At 42.5% G+C, this 24,950-nt stretch overlaps 1 protein-coding gene across 1 annotated transcript; it reads right to left on the bottom strand.

The window, feature by feature from the left end:
- Positions 1 to 3,104: 3,104 nt before the first annotated feature.
- Positions 3,105 to 23,219, bottom strand: LOC120019236. The gene is made up of 19 exons (XM_038962557.1): positions 22,971 to 23,219; positions 22,509 to 22,667; positions 13,000 to 13,143; positions 12,639 to 12,737; positions 12,374 to 12,535; positions 12,121 to 12,220; positions 11,701 to 11,921; positions 10,876 to 11,032; positions 10,481 to 10,704; positions 10,046 to 10,166; positions 9,582 to 9,778; positions 9,353 to 9,467; positions 8,986 to 9,155; positions 8,792 to 8,889; positions 8,517 to 8,647; positions 7,953 to 8,142; positions 3,451 to 3,592; positions 3,275 to 3,371; positions 3,105 to 3,199 (listed from the first exon to the last, which is right to left on the bottom strand). The coding sequence occupies exons 1-19, from the start codon at positions 23,217 to 23,219 to the stop codon at positions 3,174 to 3,176; spliced, it is 2,802 nt and encodes a 933-aa protein (XP_038818485.1). The 3' UTR covers positions 3,105 to 3,173.
- Positions 23,220 to 24,950: the final 1,731 nt, after the last annotated feature.

The raw sequence follows: 24,950 nt of genomic DNA, 5'->3' as shown, positions 1-24,950 counted from the left end.
TCTAAAACCGTTTGAATTATTTCTCTGAGTGAAACAGAACTCATTCTGCAGCACATTTCCTGTCAGGGAGTGAGATTTCAGAAATCGAGGTCCCTGTTCTGAGGTCAGTTTATAAGTCCCCATGTAAGCCATCGGGCTACATGCACTACATACGCCTTCCTCTAGATGTCAGTAAGCGGGGAGAATTTGAATGGAGTGGATTGCGCAATCTGGGGCCCTATATAAGACCGTGGAACGGAAGTACCGCCCTTTCAACGGTGCGCCTGGCGCATCAGGGACATCACAATGGCCTCCTGCAAAGCTTTCGTTTTAGCAGTTCTGTATCTCCGGTCATGTTTTTATTCGTTATAGTTGTTAAAGACATCATAAGGTAGTTAATTTAAACCGACTTATAGCAGTTTATATCAGTTTATTGCGATTTTCCTGGATTTCTTTGTGATGCGCTTTCACGAGTTGGACACCTCTCCAGTGGGTGGCTATCGTTAGCTGCTTTTTCCACATGAGAAGAGGACATCTTTCAACCAAAAGACGATTGTTCTGGAGAAAGGACACCTTGCCCAAGATTCTGATGGAAGCTCGGCAAATAGTAAGCAATCTTTGTTGTTAATTCGTATTTATGTTGACAAATGTCAAATAATAATTCCGCCATGAATTTCGGTGCGGTCTCGCTTTAGCGCACGCTGTATGCTTGAAGTAACGTTAATTTTAAAAATGTAACACAGCGATTGCATTAAGAACTAATTTGTCTTTCATTTGCTGTCCAACTTGTATTTTTTAGTCAAGTTTATGAATAGTTTTCGATTAGAATAGGTGCCTCTCCAAGATGGCGCCGGACAGATTGCTTGAAGTTTTGGCCACTAATCACATTGTATAACTACGATTTGTGCCGCTAAATATGCACATTTTCGAACAAACTCTATATGCATTGTGTAATATGATGTTATAGGACTGTCATCTGAAGAATTCTGAGAAGGTTAGTGAAAAAATTAATATATTTTGGTGGTTTATACGTTATCGCTATTTTTGCCTTGAATCAATGCTGTTGTGATGTTTGCTATTGTGGTAAGCTAATATAACGCTATATTGTGTTTTCGCTGTAAAACACTTAGAAAATCTGAAATATTGGCTGGATTCACAAGATCTGTGTCTTTCATCTGCTGTACGCTGTGTATTTTTAAGAAATGTTTTATGATGAGTAATTAGGTAATACACGATGGTCTCTGTAGTTATTCTAGTCGCTTTGGTGAGAGTTGTGATGGTGGCTGCAATGGTAAACTATGATTTATACCTGAAATATGCACATTTTTCTAACAAAACATATGCTATACAATAAATATGTTATCAGACTCATCTGATGAAGTTGTTTCTTGGTTAGTGGCTATTTATATCTTTATTTGGTCGAATTTGTGATAGCTACTGATGGAGTAAAAAAGTGGTGTCTTTTGCTAACGTGGTTAGCTAATAGATTTACATATTGTGTCTTCCCTGTAAAACATTTAAAAAATCAGAAATGATGGCTGGATTCACAAGATGTGTATCTTTCATTTGGTGTCTTGGACTTGTGATTTCATGAACATTTTATTATATGATATCCCTGTGGCTTTAGGCTAGGCTATGCTAGTCAGCTTTTTTGATAGTTAGAGGATAACTTAATGAAGTTTGTCCGAGTTCCCCTGGACCGGCGCCAGGACATGTGAACTAAACGTGCTAGCAAAAGTAGCTAATTGGACATTATCGAACAAAACGATTTATTGTGGAACTAGGATTCCTGGCACTGCATTCTGATGAAAGGGAATATTTATGATGTAATTTCGTATTTCTGTTGACTCCATGGCGGAGAAATGTTGTCTATATCTGAGCGCTGTCTCAGATTATTGCATGGTGTGCTTTTCCCGTAAAGTTAAAAAAAAAATCTGACACAGCGGTTGCATTAAGAACAAGTGTATCTTTAATTCTAAGTGAAACATGTATCTTTCATCAAAGTTGACGAGTTTGTTATTTGACGTGGCTCTAATTACTCCGGATATTTTGGAGGCATTTCTGAACATGGCGCCAATGTAAACCGAGATTTGTGGATATAAATACGCACATTATCGAACAAAACAAATGTATTGTGTAACATGTCCTATGAGTGTCATCTGATTAAGATTATCAAAGGTTAGTGATTCATTTGATTTCTATTTCTGCTTTTGTGACCATCTTTGGCTGGGAAAAATGGCTGTGTATTTCTTGGATTTGGTGGTGATCTAACAAATGTGTTTACTGTAAAACATTTTTTTTTTTTTTTTACTCAGACACGATGTGTAGATTAACAAGATGTTTTTCATTTGCTGTATTGGACTTGTTAATGTGTGAAAGTTACATATTTCTATAAAATATTTTTGAATTTCGCGCGCTGCCGTTTCAGCGGAATGTTGTGGGTGTTCCGCTAGCGGAACCCCTGGGCTAGAACGGTTAAATCTGATCCTGATGCGGAATAGATTGCAACGTATTCATGGCTCTGTACCTTCCGTAGTCCGGACTTGGCGATTGTGAAGAGACCTCTGGTGGCATGTCTTGTGGGGTATGCATGGGTGTCCGAGCTGTGCGCTATTAGTAAATACATTCAGCTTGTCAACACTTCTTACAAAAAACAAGTAGTGATGAAGTCAAGCTCATCCCATTTGAGATTGACATGCATATCATTAAAGTAATGTCCATATTTGGATGGAAACCAAGCTAGTGAGAGGTATCAAGGAAAGTTGTAATTTGTTGAAAATTCCCAACACTGCTGCGCTCCCTGGGGCCTGCAGCCAACCACAGCCCTGCTGGCCTCACAAACCACCATCTGCTATAACATTGAGTCAGTTCTTCCTACTGGACATTGGAAAGCTTTTGTTTTGACACCCATTGTTCGTCCTAGACGGGAAATTGGTGCGCAACACTCATCTCCGGTGGATGGTTCAGAGTTCCATGCTTACAAAAGGGTTGATTGACACGTCAGATGACTAGCCTACTACATCCACTAAAGTACATGCGCAAATCAGATACAATTAAGCTAGCTCCAACGGTTAGGATTGTTGCCACGCAAGTAAAGCAAACGTAATTGTTATATAGAACACTTTATTTGACATGTTAGAATAAGACATTACACCCAAAGAATGTATCCAGAAGAAACATACAAATGATGCTCCTCAGAGGTCTTTGACATGTCGTTGACCTGTTGAGAGAGAGAGAGAACCTATTAGTTCAGTTATGGTCTGACAGGGTCTGAAAAGCATAAAACAAGACCTACCTCTTTTCAAGTTGTCTTGATGCACACATTGTCCACTACAGGCGCCGCCAGAGGGACTACTGGCGTCACAGATGACCACATCACAATGGACAAAGACCTAGGAATCAAAGATTTTTTTAAAGGGATGATTGCCACACAAAATTAACCGATAAAGATTGTTGGGTGAACTTTGTTACCTGGCCACTCGGCTCAACCGCATTCTCGGCGAAGGAAAACATATAGACCTCAAAGCGTTTGACGTGAGGGGGGAATTGGACCCTGGCGTCAGCTACCACCGGGTGGAAGACCACACGGTACGGATCCTCCGGGTTCTCACAACTGCCAGTGTAGAGAGAGGGACTAAGTTAGGAACAAGAAACCACTAAACCCCAACCGCCTTGTATACGAAGTCTTATGGTGTCATGACTGTCCTGTGAGGATCAGATCAATTTAAACCGTGTTGTAAATGACAGAAGGGGGTTCCTTCTCCCCCTCCAGTATGAACTAAAGGAATGTCTTTGTTAACAGGCTTTTCCCACCAAAACTCTTATACCTCGGTCTTGAAAAACCCCCAACATATTTCATATACAATGTAAAGGCTCGAGACTTCCTACCTGTAGTGTGAGCACTTTTATAGTTCCAGTATTTCCTTTTTAAAAAGCAATATGACATTCATTTATCTCTGACCAGTTTTATGTTAGAAATATTGTTCCAGTATTCACTTTTGAACGTGTTAGAGAAACTCCCCTAGAGAATGTGCATAGTAAGTAGCCATGCAACGAGTGACATCAGAGAGCGTGTCAGACTGACAGAACTGTCCCCGGCGGCCAGAGTGCATAAAAGGATGCAATGTAATAGATTTCTACCGTCTAGAGTTTAAGTCGGGAGACGGCATCTTTAAAACCGCTTCCTCGGCACCCCAAATCCTAACGCGATTCATTTAGAGTCTGGTAACAATTAAAAACAGTCCTCAGATAATTCAAGGTCACGTCACGACAGTGGTTTGTTGGTTTTAATTTCTGATCTTTTGGCCCATCAGACCTGGAAAAATCTGATTTAGTACATTTTTTTTTCCGTCAAGGGAGGGTCATACTAGCAATGCCATAGCATTTCTCATCAACAATATTACTTTTGTTCTACTGCAATAGCTTTTATAGCTAGTTAAATGACGGATGTCAAATGTCTACGTCGTATGTCCAACATGTGTATTCAATTACATTGACATGAATGCATTCTCATGTGGTGAGACGTCCCTCTAAATGGTTCTTCAAATTCTAAATGATCCAGAATGGTCAGACTACAGGCGACCTGAATATTGATCAATTGACCGTGGTTTAACCAAAGTTGCCGAATAGACAGTCAGTATCATATTTTTCAAAATAAGTACTTCATTTTAATTAAGAATTTCATGCAATGCGCCAGAGCAATTCTTGGTCACAAAATAAAGCAATTCTTGGTCACAAAATAAATTCTACACCCATGGCATCAGATTGACACGTGGAGGACTTCTGTGAAGGGAGCAGCTCTACTATACAAAGTAACCTACGCATTGACAGTTTAGGCCTACTTTTTTATTTTATTTGCATCTTTGGGAGGTTTATCATTTACCGTTTAACTGACAGATATTAGCAGAAAGGGATTTGTGAAATCTGAAGACGTTACATTGAGACAAACGCCCACACCGGTACAAATCCACTTGAGCTGACAGACTGCCAGAGCTTTCTCAGGATTTGCACAACGATTTAAGCCAAGTATGATATAGTTGCAGCTGAAGTGACAAATCTGAACTGCCCATTTCGTGCACAGCCATGTGAATGTGGTGTCTTTTCCTATGATCTACAAAAAAACATTTTTCAGCCTGTTTTTTTAAACTGCTACCACCCCCACCAGGATGACATTACTGATTTAATAAACCGCTGCAAAGTTACACCCGTGACAGATGAGCCCTGTGTCCACATGGCCGCCGGAGCAAATTAAAATAGGGGGGTGCCAAATTTTAAAATGGCGTGATTTGATAGCATTTGGCAAACCCGATCCCCCAAATAAATGGTTTTGACCATAAAGTTGCTTCACTACACTGCTTGGTGTAACATGTATCCAGATACTGAAAAGGCACCCGCAAAATAAAGTGTCATTTGCAGCGTGCATAATCATGGGCAAAGTCATTGTAGCCCATCTACCAAAGGTTGCAGTGTCCATTACAATGTAGGAAAAATAAGTAATCTTTCAATAGGTTACCCAATTTAAATTCTTGAGAAGATGGCAAAGTAAAAAATTAGGCCAGCGGTGTCCATCTGTGGCAAAGTGCTCACCCAAATCAATGCTTATGACAAACCCAGCTGTGTGACATTTTTTTAAATATGAACATTAGCTAGCTAAATAAGGTTAGCAAGATGCTGCTACACTTGACCGTGGTATTTGTTCACGTTAAGCAACTCCCAATTAGGACATTCCTCTAGGACAGGAAATTCCATTGAAAGTGGCATCAACTTCTAGGGATCCTGTCAACTGATCCTATTCAGTTTCAAACATCAACTTCCATGCTGCACAGGCGTGTGAACCATCCTTTATGTTTAGTGCAATAACTTTTAAAACACAAGAGGTCACTTGTGCCTGAATTCAACAAGTATTCAGTCAGTGTTAAGAGCAGTTGTATGAAACCAATCGGAAAGGCAAGCCAAGCTTGCCAGCCGCTCTCGATTTCCATTCGACTGACCATCAGTTCGGCACAGCACTGAACTGTAGCAAACCAAAAGGATAACATTGAGTAAAAAGGTGTAGGTAACACCAACATAGTGTCTTAACCTTTCCACACGAGAGTTCCAAATATCTTCAACAGTCGCCCCAGCGGGAGTTTATTTTATGCACGGGATGTCAGTATGCACTCACCGTTCCAAAATGTGGACAGTTAACCCACGCTGACCTCAAACCAAGGCACACTACCTGCTAGTTTTCTATAGGCCGTTTCAACTTCTAAGTTTGCCTCATTAATTCACAAAAGTAGCCCATTTCACTGTTGCAGACAATTTCTTTGAGAATTTGAATGAGCCAGACAAACTTTCCTTCAAGCATACAGACATTTGCACATCTAGTCAGAACAGGCCTTGCACAAACTTTCCCCCTGGCACATTTGCCTTCCTTACATATAACTGTGGACATTCCTATCAAAGTGCCTTATTTTCTGTGTAACGTTTTGTCATTTCTACTGTAGCATACCGTAAGTATAATGTACTTAAGCATTTTATGCCTGCATTCTGATTCTTGCCTAGATTGTAATGGACACGTGTGTAAAACACTTTTGAAGGTGGTACTGAATATGAGCTAACGCCATACAATGCAGTCGGGTTATCACGTAAGCGTCTGTCAGACTCGACTGACGTATGGTGTTTAAGACAACTGGGATCTCGGAGTACCCCCATAGACTTCAGTGCATTCAAGACAAACACCTCATGCCGTTAGTTGATTTGAACACGGCATCAGAGTGTAAACTATGGTACCTCAGGGTTGCCAGATCAGACCCCCCTTTCCAGGGGTATTTGGCTTAGAAAAACTCTTGATAAATCCCCCATCTTAGTAATATTTCCTGCATCATCCTCTCCACAATACCTTCCCAAGGACTTACTCAAATGTATTTATATAGCCCTTCTTACATCAGCTGATATCTCAAAGTCCTGTACAGAAACCCAGCTTAAAACCACAAACAATGCAGGTGTAGAAGCACGGTGGCTAGGAAAAACTCCCTAGAAAGGCCAAAACCTAGGAAGAGACCTAGAGAGGAAACAGGCTATGAGGGGTGGCCAGTCCTCTTCTGGCTGTGCCGGGTGGAGAGTATAACCGAACATGGCCAAGATATTCATAAATGACCAGCATGGTCAATTAATAATAATCACAGTAGTTGTCGAGGGTGCAGCAAGTCAGCACCTCAGGAGTAAATGTCAGTTGGCTTTTCATAGCCGATCATTAAGAGTATCTCTAATGGATTGATCTATATCTTGCAACTCTGTTTAGCTTTCGTGCTACGGTTAAGCTAGGCTTGTATTTGGGGAGGTGACAACAATTGGCTTTTTGATTTGTTAATTGTAAACTACTTGTCACGTGTACTCCAGCATGTGACAAATCTTTGTACTTGTTACGAAGTGGCCAAACTAAATTAAGATCAGGCAATGGGCGCAGTGAATGGGATTAGGGAGTTCTTTCTTGACAAACATTGCTGCCATATTTTCCAAACTAGATTTACATGGCTCCCTTGTACCGCATCACTGGTGAGCACATTGTAAAACAAGTCTGTTATTTAGACTAGATGATAACATTTATATATTTTACAAGCAAAGGTGGAATAAAGTTGTGAAGACCTTTATTTCTCATCAGTACAAAACTTTTAGATGCTTTTCAGACAACGCGGTTTAGAGTCGTTTGTTTGCGTCATACGTTCTGTTTCAATGCTACGCTGCAGTAATAACATGTGATGGTACACGCCAGAATCTCCCATAACTGTTCATTTGGGTGGAGATCTGGTGACAGACCGCATACTGCTCACATCGTTTTTAAGCTCAAACCATTGTGACCACTCATTACCTATGGATGGGGGCATAGCCACGGTAGCCAAAGTAAATGGCCTGTCAAGCATGATAAGTTGCTAAATACTCAGGAACCACACCTGTGGAATAACACTTGTTTAGGCCCAAAAACAACAAGTTACCCATTAATGATGAGATTCCACCGGGGTCGGGAGTCACGGTCCTTGTTGAGGGTGGCCCAGCAGTGGTCAAGCACCAGCGCTACCTTGGGGTCAGAGGACTTGGTCAGCTCCACCTCAAAGTGCAGAGGCTGTCTCAGGTACCTCACCACTGGATAGTCCTCCTCCTGGTGGAACGTGTTATACGAGGCGTCTGGAACACAGAACGAGACAACCGGGGGTCGTGTTCAGCGGGCACAAAACAGCGAGGTACCATCTCACCTTGTCCATTAAGAAACACTCGTTTATCATATCCTGTTGTGCCCTGATTAACACAAGCCATTTATAGCAACCCCCCCCCCCCCCCCCCCCCCACCAGAGGCTTCTGACAAAATCCCAAATCAGCTCTTCACCGTTACTCCATAGCCACACCTGTAGATCTCAGAACGCAAGAGTAATATATCATAAGGCTTACATTTTTGGGAATGGTTTTGTAACGGACACCTTCCAAGATTCTATATTCCATTTCATCAGGAGTGATTAGAATTTAGAGGCCAAGTTGAAAATTCTGAATTTGTGCACGCTTACCCTGAGCGAGTCTCATTCTGACCATTAGTCGACCCATCCCAGTCTCGGCAAAAGGCTCGTTATCACGCGGCCTGGTGAGGAAGGCCAATGTGTGAGTGATGTTGACCACATAGTAGCAGGAAACCTTTAACCTAAAAAGAGGGATGTAGGGTAAACTTCAAGCAGTGGAGTGGACACACTGGTAGTAGAGGCACATTTCCCCCTGTATACAAAGTATTGAGCAATTGGTGAAGAATTTAAAAAACCTATAAAATCTAAAATTGTGATGCACTTACTGATATTCCTCCTCTGAAGACGTCGTGCCATTCAGCTTCACCTCAAATTCATCTGGCAAGGAAATTTCGTTCTCATACAGCATGACATTGTTGATAAACTATGTAGTAGAGGGGAATTGACTTATTACAGCCTGCAGAAGCAAACAGTCCGTAAATACACAGTACCCATCACCTCAGGGTAATAGTCATTTTACCTTCCTGGTGGTGCCACAGGAGTTGACAGTGAAGTGGAAGTAGGCGAAGCGATCGTCGCTGTAGGTGGGACCACAGGCGGGGTCGCTCAGGGTCAGCTGACCGGGGTTCAGACTGGGAGCAGACTCCACCTTTACCGCCAGCGCAGTCATCGTTCCGTTAGAGAAACACTCTTGGGGGTGGGGGAGCAAAAGACAGGTTCTGTATTTGTTACACTTTATTGAGCACAGTAGAACCAATGGAATAGCACCAAAAGTGCAAACCATGCCCATCTGGCACTACTATTAGACTCACAGTATTTGCAAGGAACCCAGGTTTGGTAACCATGTCAAGCGACTATTTATCGGAAGTAATAGTTTGAGAACCAACCAGTCAGCGTTTTGAGGAAGCTGCAAGCCAGGGAAAAGTATTTGATGGTCATGTTGTTGTAAGGATTCAACAGAGCCACATCCAGTCTGCTCCTGACAGAGGACGGGTGAACCGACTGGGAACCAATGGGAGAGTTCATTAGTCCAATATTGTATGCATGTATACAGGGTAAGGAAAGCGAGGCTAGCTGCTGCAATTTAGGTTAACATGTTTTGGGAGAGCATCGTACCTCAAACACTGCGTCCGGCGAAGAGAAGGGCAACGTGATGGTGAAGTCTGCGTCGCCCTCTGTTAAATACTGTTGAGCAAGCTCATGGTTAAGCAGCCGCTTGCCAACCAAGACCACGAAAAAGGGCTCTTGGTTCCTGTAGTCCACAGTGATGTGAAAGTTCACCTGATCACAGTTGCCAGTGACTGAGGGTGGCACTACAAGGACAAACAGGGTTGTGTTCATTAAGCACAAACAGCAAGGTGCTACTTGAACTTGTCCAAGGAGAAAACCTTGTTTTCAGAATAAACACGATCCTGGCAAACCAGGAACAGGACACTGGGTCCAAATACTCTAAAGCTTAACATTTTCTTTGTAGAGAGACCGCATAGGAAAAACCTACAGTATGGCTAGTTGGGCTTTCACTGCAATCATTAACGAGAGGAAGCCATTCAACAGTAGTTTGGCGTAGTCCAGAGACATACCAATGTCCAGCAGTACAGCGTCCACAACGGCAGAGTGAGAGAAAGGAGCGTACTCTGGAAAGACGACCAGGCCGTAGATCAGCTGAAGAGTGAAGGTTGTGACACCTTGTTCCGCCCTTCTCTGTAGTGAAGTTAAAAGCATTGGTCAATTGATAGCATTATTGTTGTAACAGAACTCTATTCAATATCAAGTGACAACTAAGTACATATGTGGACTATTAAAACAAACTATATACTTGAAGTAATGTTGCCCTCATTCCTCTAAATCAAGCACTATTGGCAAGTGAATGCATACAACTGCCAAAATAATGGAAACACTTGAGTAAATGAGGGATACAAAGTACACTTGCGCCATTATTTATATTTTGTTGGTGGCCCACTTATTAGGGCATGTACAAATCACTGCGTGTGGCTTTGCATTTAACAGAAACACACCTCCTTAAAGACCACCGGGTCTGAGAAGGGCACCTCCATCCTGAAGCTCTTCAAGGTGTTGTCCAGGGATCTCTGCTCCTGAACATTGAAGCCTCTGGCGTTGCACTCTGCAACAGTTAGCACCATGGTGGGAAAGGTGATGTTCAGCAGCTCCACATCTAGGTTGAAGGTCCCCAACTCAAGCACAAACACTGCCTGCTCAGGAACTGTGTCTAAGGGCGTGTCTGTTCATTGGCAAACAAAGGAAAACATTTCGAAATGCGCTACAATGGAAGTTGAAAATGGACATTTGTTATTGCCTCCCCGTTTCAGTACATTTTCTAATGTTTTGTGCCTAATGAACAACCCAGGCATCCCAAATTACCATAGGCACTATTTAACTAAACCAGACTCACAGTTGCGAACTTGTGGAGGCCTGGCCATCGGAGGTGTTGTGATAGGGAAGAGGACTTTGTAGCTGGTGTCCTCGTGTGCGACCTCCTCGATCCACAGCAACTCAAGCATGGGCTCAATGGTGTAAGTGACAAAGTACTGGTCATCCTGAATATGGCTCTGTAAAGGGAGACGAGTGATGCATTCAGGCTGTAATACACAAGTGGAGTGCAAAAACAGCTAAATGTTCCTTACAAGCCAGAATGTTACTCTACCGGTTATCTGTGTGGTTTGTCCTTCAGTCGCTCAATTTAAGACAATATTGGTTTACCCGACTTTAGAGAGCTGGTAGGCATATGGTTGTCAACTTGCATTTCCGGCGGTGTGTATTTTCAAAGCAACCGACACGCAAAGTAAACACTTGCACAATATGTAAACAGTAGCCGAGTGTAACCGAACGTTGCTTGCATTCAGTTGAGTGGCAAAGCTACCGGCTCCCTAAAAAGTCAGGTAAACAATACTTTAGTGTGGATATTTGGGCTCAAATTTCAAGCGGCTGAAGGACAAACAGTAGAGTATGTTTAAGTGTCATTTTTTGCAACATTCACACAATTTTCAAATCCAATGTGTCAGACTGTATACACACACCAATCCATTGTATATTAGCCTGATAAAGCAGACAATTGCTCAACAAACATTGTACACAAGACAACATTTCTAGGAGTTTACCCATGAGAGATGGCAAAGAGTTACTGCAAAGCACCGTCAACTGCTGCAGTAAAAAGGGCTCTACAAATAAGATTTGATTTAGAAATTAAACAGGAACATTTTACTCATCCAACGCTGACCTTGAAATAGCCGCCAACCGCCCCCACCGGAATTTCAACAATAATATGAGCCTCTGTGACTAAAACCGAGTAGTTTCTGGCAGCCATTTCCTCAGTGTCCAGCCTCTTAGCGTCAATTCCCATGTACACCTCCAACATGGTGAAGGCATCAGAGGAGAAAAGTGGGTCTATGTGCTTGGGCATGTACCAGGTGATCACTTCTGGAGTAAAGGCCACTGCCCCTGCAGTGAAACAAGAAGCCAAGTGCACATCATAACAAAACATTTTGCAACTGAAAACAAAATGTGCCATTATTTGGAAAAAGTTCATCCCAAAACATTTTACCAACTGAACACAAATCAAAGTCTTGTCTGGAGCCAATTAAGAACTGGGTTCATAGGATCTTAATTTGCCAAGTTAGTCCATTATTTCACACTCAACCTGGTGTTGGACAAACAGCCGTGGCATCTACTCGAGTAACCAGCCACTTCTGCTCAAAGAAGGTTGAGGTTGAGAGCACCCGCATCGGAACCCCAGCTACCTGTTCAGGGGGCAACCACACCAGGGCCGTGTTCAGTAGGGCACACCGTATTAACAATATGTTGCAGAGTTCAGGTAGGGCCACCATTTCCATTTTTTTTTGCTCTACTGAATACGACCCAGTTCATGGAGGAAGTGGAGAAAGTCAGCTTACATTCTGGAGGTATGTCTCCTCTGCATTATGAGGGCTTCTTAACACCAGCCGTGTGGGAGTGTTGGCTATTGCATAGCCCTTTCTTTGGACCTCATCCACACTCATGACCTTCTTGCTAGGACTAAAGACGACTGCTGTCATTTTGTATCCTGCAGCAACAGCCTGTCTCAGGGAATGGAAACAGGAATTAAACAAATTGTCAACAAATGCACATTATGTTTAGCGCCATCCTGAAGTGAAATTACAGAAACTGAAATATGGCTACCTCAGCTCCTCTCCGGAAGTTGCCGCTCCTTGCTTTCGGGCCTCCAGTGGGCTGTTCAGGGACGGTTTGGATGTCTGGAAGAGTCCTTCTGACAGACACCTAGAAAAGAAAGGCCATTATTCCCTATGCATTTTCTCCCTCCCATACAATATGAAATCAAGGGCCAGTTCTCAATCTGTCCACTCGCCTCCTTAAATTAAGGAGTATTGAATTGAGAGAGAGTCAAGACCCTCTACGTTGTGTCACAGAAGCAGAAGAAATGAAACACTGGACAGTTGTAGCTCTAGACAGATCATTTATACAGGCAGTACGACAAGCTCGACTGTAAACATGTCCTTTGGGGCATGCTCTGCTCACTTGCCTCCATGTAGTTGCGGTCGCACAGAATCTCTCGGGAGGTCCAGGGGGTGTAGCTACAGGTTTTGCCCACTCTATACACAGGGTCTTCAGTCATGTGGTTTCCTGGCAGCCTGAACTGCATGACCAAGCTGAACATCTTATCATCCTAAAATGAAGGGGGAAGGAAAAAAAATAATTAAAGCCTTTCATTATATAGCAGAAAACAAATAATTCAGTTGACCTTCATGCAAGTTATAGACTGTGGCAAAATTGCCTATATGAATGCAGCTGCCACTATTGAAGCCACACTACAGGAGAAGAGCTCTGTAGTACACATCACTGCAGTCTGTATCAGAAAGTTGGCTGGCCCTCTGAAAGCCCTCCATAAACTTCTGCTGTACCTTACGTCATCGTTAACTTAGAGGTAAGAGATAGCAGACCCAGGGGTGGTAAAACTGCTTAAAATGTTTCTGGCACCGTACTTCTAATTACCTCCATGCTCTAAAATTCTATGAATTAGCAACTCAGGCTTATTGAGGACCTTTTTACTGAAGAATGCGTTTGTTTTCAATGATTACATTTTTCATCTAGTGATGCAAATATTGACTTGTAACTTTGTGTATACAGGGCTCATCTGTAAGAGCCTGGTCTCAGCATGACTCCATGTCAAAGGTTAAATAAAATGACGTTGCTACATTATGGGTTGCAAATGCAGTGACACTGAAAGGCAAACTGTCCATTTGAAGTTCAAGCAAACACTACAGTGCTTAGGGTTACCATGTTTTGGGAAAAGCAGTTTTGAAGAGAAGCAAAAAACATGGCATTCCCCATGGGGTCAAATTTAAAGCTGAATCCACACTGAGTAGCAAGGCCAGGCGTCAGGTTTATGATTTGTGTGTCATCTGGAATGGATGGAGATGGTGTGAACACAATAGTTGACAAACAATATCAATCCATGAATTATGAAAGGAGAATCAGAAGAGACAAACTCACTGAAGACAGCGTCAACCTCTTCAAAAAGAGGTGAGACACTCAAACGAATAACGTTACCAAGGCATTCGGCGTTGAGGTCATCTGGAATGGGAAAGGTTAGTTAAAAACCAAAAAATAAATATTGTCAAACGCTTAGTGGTTGAACTTGTAGGGTGAAAAATGCATACTTATAGATGGTGTCTGTTGTGCTTGTATGCCCACAGCTGCCAACAGGCAAAACAACCTGTAAGGCATTTGACAAATTATTATGATTGATTAAAAGGAGGAAGAGCACAACTCAAATGTTTGCGTCACATAAGACTCTTCTAGGCCTGCTACTACTTACCCTGAGCTAAGGAAACGAACCATTGTAGAACAGAATTGTTTTGATAAAATACACAGCTACAGAATCTAATATTTGACCCAAGGTGTGCAGCCTACAGTCCAGGGGTATTCAACTTTTACCCTATGACAAAGGCTTCCCACACAGTCACCTGAACCCCAAAGGGCTGCACATTTTCTTTTTATTCCCCTAGCCCTACAAAGCTGATTCAAATAATCAACTAATCATCAAGCTTTGTTCATGTGAATCAGCTGTGTAGTGTTAGGACAAAAACCAAAATGCACACCAAGTTTGGGAAACGCTGCCCTGCCCTACGAGCCTGCTGGTTTTCTTTTCTAACTGATAATGAATTGCACCCACCTGGTGTCCCAAGTCTAGATCAGTCCCCGATTAGAGGAGAACAATGAAGAAATGTGGTGGAACTGGCTTTGAGACCCAGAGGTGAGTTTGAGGGCTATAGCTGTTCCTGCTCCTCACATGTCACTGTTTGCCACTAGCGTAATTGAATGAGGGGTTATGCTGGGTGTAACCGGTGTGAAATGGCTAGCTAGTTTGGGGGTTGCGCGCTGATAGCGTTTCAATCGGTGACGTCACTCGCTCTGAGACCTTGAAGTAGTTGTTCCCCTTATTCTGCAAGGGCCGAGGCTTTTGTGGAGCGATGGGTAACTGTTGTCTATGTGTGCAAAGGGTCAATGGTTCGGGACAGAAGTAAAACTGTTACACGGGCACCATTTCATTTGTCATCGATCGCTAGAACATATTTTTTTCTTTTTCACCCTACTTTTTCATTACGCAGACATAAGTACGGTGACACCATCGAGGTGCGGATGTTTACTTTCGACACTAGTTATTTTTCTCCAGTTTCGTCCGATGAACAGACTGTAGTGGTAAAATAAAACGGGATATATCTTTAATGGAATCCTAAGCATCACTCCAGTCAAAAGAATCTCTGCGAACGTTCAATTCCATTCATTTGCTATGGGCTCGCGCTAGTGTTCCCGCTTAGCCAACGTTCTTATTAGGCCGTTTTTCAGCCTTGGGTGAATTTTGACTCGTTCTATTGTCCAGCCTGTAGCTAGCCAGAGCGAATTTACGAAAGCACCCGCGTGTCCATTGAGGAAGCACAACGACATGTAGCTAAACTAAGAATGACGAGAATAATCAAGTCAATAAACGTTGGCTAGTTAGCCTATAGTTAATACACTGGCACGTTTGATGTACAACTACTAACGTTCGGTAGTTAGCTAACATACCGGTACATAGTGCTGTAATGATATGTGGTTCGTAAGGACAGTGTAGCTAACAAATTGTCAGCCAACATAACGTGTAAGGTAACTTATTTGAAAAGGCATTACATTGGTCGTTAGACCAAATCTGGTCTGTGATGGGATGGGGGGGTTTCACACCTAGCTCGGCTATTAGTGAAAGAGATTTGCGTCAGTTCAAATCTGGTATCAGGACTAAATGTGATTCAGAGTCACCGAATATATATTAAGTATTTTAATTAAACTCAAGCGATAAATGGTAAATGCAATTTTCGTATATACGGGTTCACTGTATCACCACGCAGGGTAAAGCAGGGAACTGTGGAATGTACTCAAATAGCAGTTCTTATACTATGACAGCTTTAGTTCCAACTCGTCCAGTTGGGCTATCATAGTAGAGGCTGAGCGCGGTTTAAACTCTTGCTCCGCCTTTGGTGGCACCTGGACTTGTCCAAGTCCCTTAGTGCTTTCCTTTGTCCACATCTGGTTGCTGGGTAGATTAGCTCCGTCTTGTGTCTCCCCCTTGATTCTTCACTCAAACAATTCCTAATATGGTACTGGTCAGTGCCCTAACCGCCCTGGTTTGCCTAGAGAGATGCACCCCTCCCCTCTCCAGATTGACCACAGCTTTTTTGGCCTGTGTTGGTCAGTCATTACACACCTACACACACACACATCTGTATTGTTTGTGTGTGTGTGTAACAAAACAATATTCATCTTCAAACAATATGCTAACAGGCTATAGTGCATAATCATAAATCCTAACAATTTCCCCCTTTTTACACCCTCATGGGGTGTAACCAACTTATATATCCATATACTGGGTTGCCGTTGAACCCAAGAACTTGAAACCTTCAACCAGGAGGATCGTTTCTTTTTTTTTTTTTTTCATGAAATGTATAATTTTTATGCAAAACAATATAAAAAACATCAGTGGGGTTTTAGATTCCCCCTTTTGACACCCCCAAGGGTGTCATCACAACAACATGATTACATACAGAATATATATTTTTTTAAATTTAACCCTTTGGTCTCTCCCTCCTTGCCACCCGGGAACTTCAAACCTTCACAACAGGGAGGACAAACGTAATGACCTGGATAAAAAGTACCGGTATATTGTTTCTTTTTATTCATTTTTATTAATTAATTTTTTATTTTCTTTTTCTTTTTCTTATACGACAACCTCACCCACAGCAAACCAAGGGTCATCCTCAGTCAGACCCATCTTTCTCCTGTAGTTTGACTCAGTTTCAGCATCTCGATCCGGAGCATCAGAAAAAGGCATCATACCAGCAGCCTTCGCTACATCTGTAACAGATTTCTTTAAACAAGGTATGATGCAAGCAGCACAACACGTTAACATAAGGAATACAACTACTAGGGTCAGAAATCCAGTAACCATCAATGCAGTGTACTTACCAAACCAACCACCCAGCCAGGGGAACCGTCCACCCTCCTCCACACCTGCAAAACCCTTTATCTCCACAGATAACTTTTCCAACCCGCTCAGAGCTTTTGAAATGCTCCCATCCGGACTGGTATTGTTAGGGATAAACGTGCAACATTGTTCTCCAAACATTTTACATACACCCCCCTGATTAGCCAGGATCATGTCAAGGGCACGCCTATTCTGCCTAGCTGTGCTGGAGGTCGCCTGTAGTTGTTCAGACATGCCTGTTAGTGCGGTTCGGGTTTAGTTAACAAAACGTTGCTGGTTATAATAGATATAGTTAATCCATGAGGTCTGCCTTGCATCAATTATGACTGAACCAATAAGTGGCAACAAATGCCATAAACCATCATTCCTGCTCAGTGCCTGGAACTCAGGTGGAACCCCTATGGGGACTCCCAGGAGGTTGGTATGGATGTTATCAGTACCTTCAGTCCAGGGTGCGCTACGCCTATGCCTCCCTTCACTCTGCTCCTGGGATCCCTCCTGAGTGGAACCTAGTAGCTGCTCAGCGGTAACATCAATGATAGTTAGAGGAACTATTATACTAGTCAGTGCACACGTGCCTTGCCAATCTCCTTTAAGGATAAGGGTTAAACGTCTGTTAGGACCACACATCCACCAAACATCGGCTACTCCTCTAGTTTGATTTAGGCCATCTACTTGCCAAGTGCCATTAATGGTCACATTACTGATACAATCCACCTCTGGCAAGCGCCCATAGTCAATTCCTCGCCCTATACCAGTAATGCAACTGTAATTACCCCCATATGCCTTGACACCCCATGGTGCTTCCTGAGGAGAGACTTCCGGGAATACCAGTGACAGGGTCTTACAAAGGGAGGAGTTGGGTTTGACATGGTAAAAACTCTCCATTACACACCTCCATCCTTCCCCACTACCTAGAGCAAATGGATGTGTGGCTAGACTAGGCCTAGCATGACCGCAGATGACACAGTCCTGTTTTTTCAATGTTTTAGCGGTATACCTCATATAAGCCAACCACATGTTTTCTCGTCCCTCATATCCTGTTTCAGTACCTAACTGTTCGCTATCCGTCATATCCCTAATGTTAATTACCTGTACAGGGTTAAAGGCCTGAGTGGGTGGGGCTGGAGTGGGTCCTGGAGTGGCGGAGGAGTGTGTCTGGTTCTGGCTCATCTGGGATTGCTGTGGTGGTTTTGGCAACACTTTAATAGAAAACACACCCATCGTATCGGCTCCGGCTCTGTCCTGTCCTAGGGTGTAGAGACCTGCATCAGAGAGCTTAACCTTTTCTCAATAGGGGGTGCTGTTTTCACTTTGTAAAAATTTCGTTCCCAAATTAAACTGCCTCGTACTCAATTCTTGCTCGTACAATATGCATATTATTATTACTATTGGATAGAAAACACTCTCTAGTTTCTAAAACCGTTTGAATTATATCTGTGAGTAAAACAGAACTCAAGTTGGAGCAATTTTCCTGTGAGGAAGTGAGAAATCTGAAATCAGACAGGCTGTTCTGGGGTCAGTTTATTAATTTGCATGTCTTCTATTGGTCGAGATGCACTGCATATGCCTTCCCCTAGATGTCAGCAAATAGTGAGAATTGGAATGGTGTTGCTAGGCAGATCTGAGGCCATATAAAGGGTTTTGGAACGTGGGGTGCAGTCTTTTCAACATTCGCCATGACGCAAGACAGACCTCAGGATGGCGTTCTGGAAAGCTACCGTTATAGGCCTTAGATATATCTGGCTCTGATTTTATTCGATATAGGTGTTAACCTGTTGAGGACAGAGGGCGCTGTTTTCACTTTGGGGGAAAATCGTGCCCAATTTAAACGGCCTCGTACTCAATTCTTGCTCGTACAATATGCATATTATTATTACTATTGGATAGAAAACACTCTCTAGTTTCTAAAACCGTTTGAATTATATCTGTGAGTAAAACAGAACTCCTTTTGCAGCAAACTTCCTGACAGGAAGTGGAAGATCTGAAATCGATGCACTATTCTAGGGGCTGCCTATTAAAGTCCTTGATATTTATTAGTTTAGATACACTTCATATGTCTTCCACTAGATGTCGACAAGCAGTGAGAGAAGAAATTGAGTGTGTAACTTGATCTGGGCTCGAATAATAGCTCTTGGCATGACGTGTCACCAGTTTCCTGTTTTCTGGAGAGCGCGAGAAGGGACCTGGATTTGCCTTCTGATAAGTTGTCGTTATGGACGACTAATATCTCCGGCTTTGATTTTATTTGATACATGTGACAATATCATCGTAAAGTATGTTTTTTCAATATAGTTTAATCAGATTATTGAAACTTTTTCGGGAGTTTTGCCGTGTTCCGTTCTCTGAGTTTGTTGACGATGGAGAGATTCGCGCCACTTGGCAAGTGTGCTTGCTAAATCGAGAGGGAAAAAGGCCGTTCTAAAACCAAACAACGATTGTTCTGGACAAAGGACCCCTTGTACAACATTCTGATGGAAGATCAGCAAAAGTAGGACCCATTTTATGATGTTATTTCATATATCTGTCGTACATGTGAACTAGTCGTTTGCGCCCAGAGTTTGGGCACTCTCTCGCTATACCTAAGCTGGATGTCGTAATGAAGTTATTTTTAGAATTCTAACACGGCGATTGCATTAAGAACTAGTGTATCTATAATTTCCTATACAACATGTATTTTTTAGTTATGTTTATGAATAGTTATTTGGTCAGAATATGTGTGTCAGAAAAAGTGTCAGAAAAATATCCGGACGTTGTGGGAAAAATATGCTACGTTAGCACAATGTATAACCACTGATTTCAGCTCTAAATATGCACATTTTCGAACAAAACATAAGTGTATGTATAACCTGATGTTATAGGACTGTCATCTGATGAAGCTTATCAAGGTTAGTCAAAAATGATATATCTTTTGCTGGTTTATTCGCTATCGCTAACGTGCCTATTGCTATCGCTAACGTGCCTTGATGAATGAATGCGGTAGTGTGGTAGGCTATTGTAGTAAGCTAATATAATGCTATATTGTGTTTTCGCTGTAAAACACTTAAAAAAATCGGAAATATTGTCTGGATTCACAAGATGTTTGTCTTTAATTTGCTGTACACCATCGATTTTTCAGAAATGTTTTATGATGAGTATTTAGGTATTTGACGTTGGTGTCTGTAATTACTCTGGCTGCTTCGGTGCTATTTTTGACGGTAGCTGTGATGGTAGCTGCAATGTAAAACTGATTTATACCTCAAATATGCACATTTTTTGAACAAAACATAGATTTATTGTATAACATGTTATAAGACTGTCATCTGATGAAGTTGTTTCTTGGTTAGTTTGGTTGGTTCTTGGTTAGTTAGGTTGGCTTTGTGCATGCTACCTGTGCTGTGAAAAATGTCTGTCCTTTTTTGTATTTGGTGGTGAGCTAACATAAATATATGTGGTGTTTTCGCTGTAAAACATTTAAAAAATCGGACATGTTGACTGGATTCACAAGATGTGTATCTTTCATTTGCTGTATTGGACTTGTTAATGTGTGAAAGTTAAATATTTCAAAAAAATATCTTTTGAATTTCGCGCTCTGCCTTTTCAGTGGAATGTGGGAGGAGTTCCGCTAGCGGAACGCCAGAGCCAGACAGGTTAAAGACATCATAATGTTGTTATTTTAAATCGAGTTATATCAGTTTATATCAGTATATTGCGATTTTCGGATATTTCTTTGTGCTGCGTTCTAGTGAGTTGGGCACGTCTGGGCCACATGGCTAATGTTTACTGCTAATTCCAAAGTTGAAGGCGACAATCTACAACCGAGCAACGATTCTTTTGGACAAAGGACAACTTGCCCAAGATTCTGATGAAAGCTCATCAAAAAGTAAGAACTATTTATGATGTTAATTCGTTGTTCTGTTGAAAAATGTAAAACTCATATTCCGCCATTAATTTCGGTGCAGTCTCGCTTTAACGCACGCTGTATGTCGTAGTAACGTTAATTTAAAAAATCTAACACAGCGGTTGCATTAAGAACTAATGTATCTTTCATTTGCTGTCCAACCTGTATTTTTTAGTCAAGTTTATGATTAGTTAATGATTAGATTAGGTGCCTCTCCCAAGATTTCTCCCGACATTTTGTTGGCAGCTTGGCTACTATTCTCATTGTATAACCACGATTTGTGCCGCTAAATATGCACATTTTCGAACAAACTCTATATGTATTGTGTAATATGATGTTATAGGACTGTCATCTGAAGAAGTTTGAGAAGGTTAGTGAAAAAATGTATATATTTTGCTGGTTTATTCGTTATCGCTATTGTTGGCTTGAATCAATGCTGTTGTGTGGTTGGCTATTGTAGTAAGCTAATATAATGCTATATTGTGTTTTCGCTGTAAAACACTTAAAAAATCTGAAATATTGGCTGGATTCACAAGATCTTTGTCTTTCATTTGCTGTACGCTGTGTATTTTTCATAAATGTTTTATGATGAGTATTTAGGTAATTCACGTTGGTCTCTGTAGTTATTCTAGTTGCTTTGGTGAGAGTTGTGATGGTGGCTGCAATGTAAAACTATGATTTATACCTGAAATATGCACATTTTTCTAACAAAACATATGCTATACAATAAATATGTTATCAGACTGTCATCTGATGAAGTTGTTTCTTGGTTAGTGACTATTTATATCTTTATTTGGTCGAAATTGTGATAGCTACCTATGCAGGAAAAAAATGGTGGGAAAAAAAAGTTGTCTTTTGCTATCGTGGTTAGCTAATAGAAATACATATTGTGTCTTCCCTGTAAAACATTTTAAAAATCAGAAATGATGGCTGGATTCACAAGATGTGTATCTTTCATTTGGTGTCTTGGACTTGTGATTTAATGATATTTAGATGCTAGTATTTACTTGTGACGTTATGCTAGGCTATGCTAGTCAGCTTTTTTACTGATGGGGGTGCTCCCGGATACGGGATTGTGATGAAGTAGAAGTTAATGGATTTGATGGTTAGTAGGATTTCATCACCTTTACAGAAATAGTCCCTTGCAGAGGACTTCCAAATCATTGAGAATCTCTCAGTTTTAGACGGATCCCCAATTTTATATGGGTAGCCTCTCCTCCATTCCCAAAACTGTCCCACATTAGTTATCATATAGTCCCAATAGGGACACCACCTCCCATTACACAGATAAGTTGGTCGTTTCCTAGCATAGGACGTCAATACATTGCAACCCCCTTGAATGTGTATCGGACAGATATCCTATCCTCCTAGCCCCATTTCTCCATGTCCATATCTTACAGGGTTCTAAAGTTAGCACCTGAGATTCCCCTTCCTCTAAACTGATTACTATGCTCCCTGCTGCGTGGGTTACTAGCCCTGACAGTATGGAGATCAACAGGAAGCTTGAGCATCCCATATCCTATGGTTGTACTTTGGCTAGGTCTTCACCTACTTGATCTAATGTTCTTCCTGGGGCTGAATCCCTGGCACAGTGAGTTCGGTGGTACCACGTGTCTTTATGCTCAGTGCTTACCCTCAGGGAATGACTCGCTACCTCTTTCACCTGGAACGGGCCTTTCCACCTGGGCTCTGTCCACTTCCTTGAATGCACCTTCACTCTCACCCAGTCTCCCACCAGGATGTCTCTGTTCTCTTCTGTGGTTTCAACTGCAGTAGTTCGGACCTCCACCACCTGTTTGGACAGTCTTTTGACAAGAGAGGTTAGAGCCTGCATATAATCTGATTATCTGATTTTAGCAATGTCTAGTCTAGGCAAACTCATGTTATCAGCAGGTGGACCTGGCATTCTTCTCCCTGTCAACAGTTCATGTGTTGTAAGGTGTGTGTCTGACCCAGGTGAATTTCTCATGGACATTAAAGCCAGAGGTAACGCGTCTACCCATTTTAGCTTCGTTCCTGCCATTATTTTGGCCATTTTTCGTTTCAGAGTCTGATTGGCTCTCTCTACGAGGCCCTGAGATTGGGGCCGATATACCGACCCAAACTTATGGGTGATCCCCAATGCCTGCTCGACCTCCTTCAGGTGTTCGTTCTTGAAGTGGGACCCATTGTTGGATCGGATCATTCGAGGGACCCCAAATCTTGGAATGAGATCCCTCCTTAGCCACTTGATGACTGCCTTAGCATCCTCTCTTGCAGTTGGAATGGCTTCCACCCATCTGGTGAACCTATCCACCATCACTAACAGGTATCTTTTCCCTTCAACTCGGTTGTCTTGTCCCATGTCCGTGACGTCTTGAAAAGGTGCATCTGGTATGGGAAAACTCCCAATCACTGCTCCCAGTGCAACCTTGTTGTTATAACCTTTGCAGATTTCACAGCTTTCTGATACTTCTCTTGTCATGTCTTGCATGTGTGGATGCCACCACACAATTTCCAGGGCCTATGCCACGCTCTTCCAACCCCCATGTGCTTTGTTGTGTTCCTCCCGTATCATTGACCTGAGCAGCTTAATGGGGGCCACCGTTTTCCCATTGTGTGATCTCCAGATTCCTTGGTGATCTCTTCTGGCTTCATGTCTTTTCCACACAGTTTGTTCATACACATCTGCTGCCTCCTGTAACTGTCTCACAGTATCTATGGTTAATTCATCTTGGGTCTCTTCAGTCCGTTGTATCATCTGTTGGGTAGTATAGCCACCTGCCTCCTTCGCCACTTGATCTGCCATGTCATTTCCTTCCCTGATCTTTGTGTTTTCCTTGCTGTGTCCTTTACATTTCATGATGGCCACACTTGTCGGTAGTTGGATTGATTCAATTAATCTCTGTACCTCTTGTCTGTGCTTTATGGGTTCATTCGAGCTAGTCAGATAGCCCCTCCTCATCCATTGTGGGCCATCAATGTGTGCAATGCCGTGGGCATATGCAGAGTCTGTGTAGATGTTCACTCTTTTTCCTTTGCTCAGTTCCAATGCTCTCCTTAGTGCTCTGAGTTCGGCCAACTGGGCTGAGGCCTCAGATGGGTCCAATTTCTTTGCTTCTACCACCTCGTATGTTCCTGCCATTCCTCCTTGCTTCACCACTGCATAGGATGCTATGTTACCTTCTCCTGGTGTCTGTGACCTGTAACAACAGCCGTCCGTAAACAGGGGCTCTGCTGTTCCTTCCAATGGGACATTCTGTAGGTCCATTCTGACCTTTACTTGCTTTGCTGCCCTGTCCTCACAAATGTGTGGTTCCCCGTTCCCCATTCCATCAGTCACGTTGGTCACCTCTGTCACATAGGTGATGTGTCTGGCTGTTATCATTTTTGTGATATTTGATTTCCTTTTGCTCGATAGGGTGAACAGTTTAGAGCCAATAAAGGCGGTCACTCCATGATCTGTGTTGATCTCCAGAGGGTGTCTCATAACGATATGAGCAGTTTTACCAATTGCCTTTGACAGGGCAGCAATGTGTCTTGCACAATCAGTTTGGCCACATTCAATGTTGTCCAATTGTGCACTGTAGTAATGTAACACTCTTCTCTCCCCCTTTTGTTTCTGATAAAGGATGGAATGAACATACCCATCCTGTTCGGAAACATCCAACCTAAACGGGATGGTGTAATCAGGCAGGGACAGAGCCTCAGCTTGGGCAAGGGTTTGTTTCAGTGCAATGAAAGCAGCTTCGGCTTCTGTGGTCCAAGTGAGCTTGGCTGTGAGGTTCCTGTTACCTGCCTCTCGGAGAATGGCCCTGAGTGGTTCAACTTTCAAGCAGTATTCTGGTACATGAGTTCTGCTATACCCAGTGAGTCCAAGAAATGACGAGATGTCGTGGGCTTTGGGTGCTCCAGGATAGAAGTCCTCTGGGCTGATGACACAGCCTGACCTCTTCCAGAGAGTACTCTTCCCAGAAACTGAACGGTTCTTCTACAGCATTGAACTTTTTCTCGTTTCACTTTGTATCCCTTATCGGCCACATGTTTGAGAAGGAGCTCAGTTGCCTGTAGACAGGTCTCCGCAGTTGATGCGGCC

Source organism: Salvelinus namaycush, chromosome 24, assembly GCF_016432855.1.
Source record: "Salvelinus namaycush isolate Seneca chromosome 24, SaNama_1.0, whole genome shotgun sequence".
Lineage (NCBI taxonomy): Eukaryota > Metazoa > Chordata > Actinopteri > Salmoniformes > Salmonidae > Salvelinus > Salvelinus namaycush.
The sequence above is the reverse complement of the archived record's forward strand: the minus strand, read 5'-3'. Positions and strand labels throughout refer to the sequence as shown.

What these genes read in the sequence shown, in the direction of transcription:
- LOC120019236 (XM_038962557.1), bottom strand. Translation starts at nt 23,219, where the DNA reads ATGGGACAAGACAACCGAGTTGAAGGGAAAAGATACCTGTTAGTGATG. An exon ending in TAGCGAGTCATTCCCTGAGG is followed by an intron (nt 13,144 to 22,508) that starts GTAAGCACTGAG and finishes CCTTCATTTTAG; the next exon opens with GATGATAAGATGTTCAGCTT. An exon ending in CGCTGTACTGCTGGACATTG is followed by an intron (nt 9,779 to 10,045) that starts GTATGTCTCTGG and finishes TTGTCCTTGTAG; the next exon opens with TGCCACCCTCAGTCACTGGC.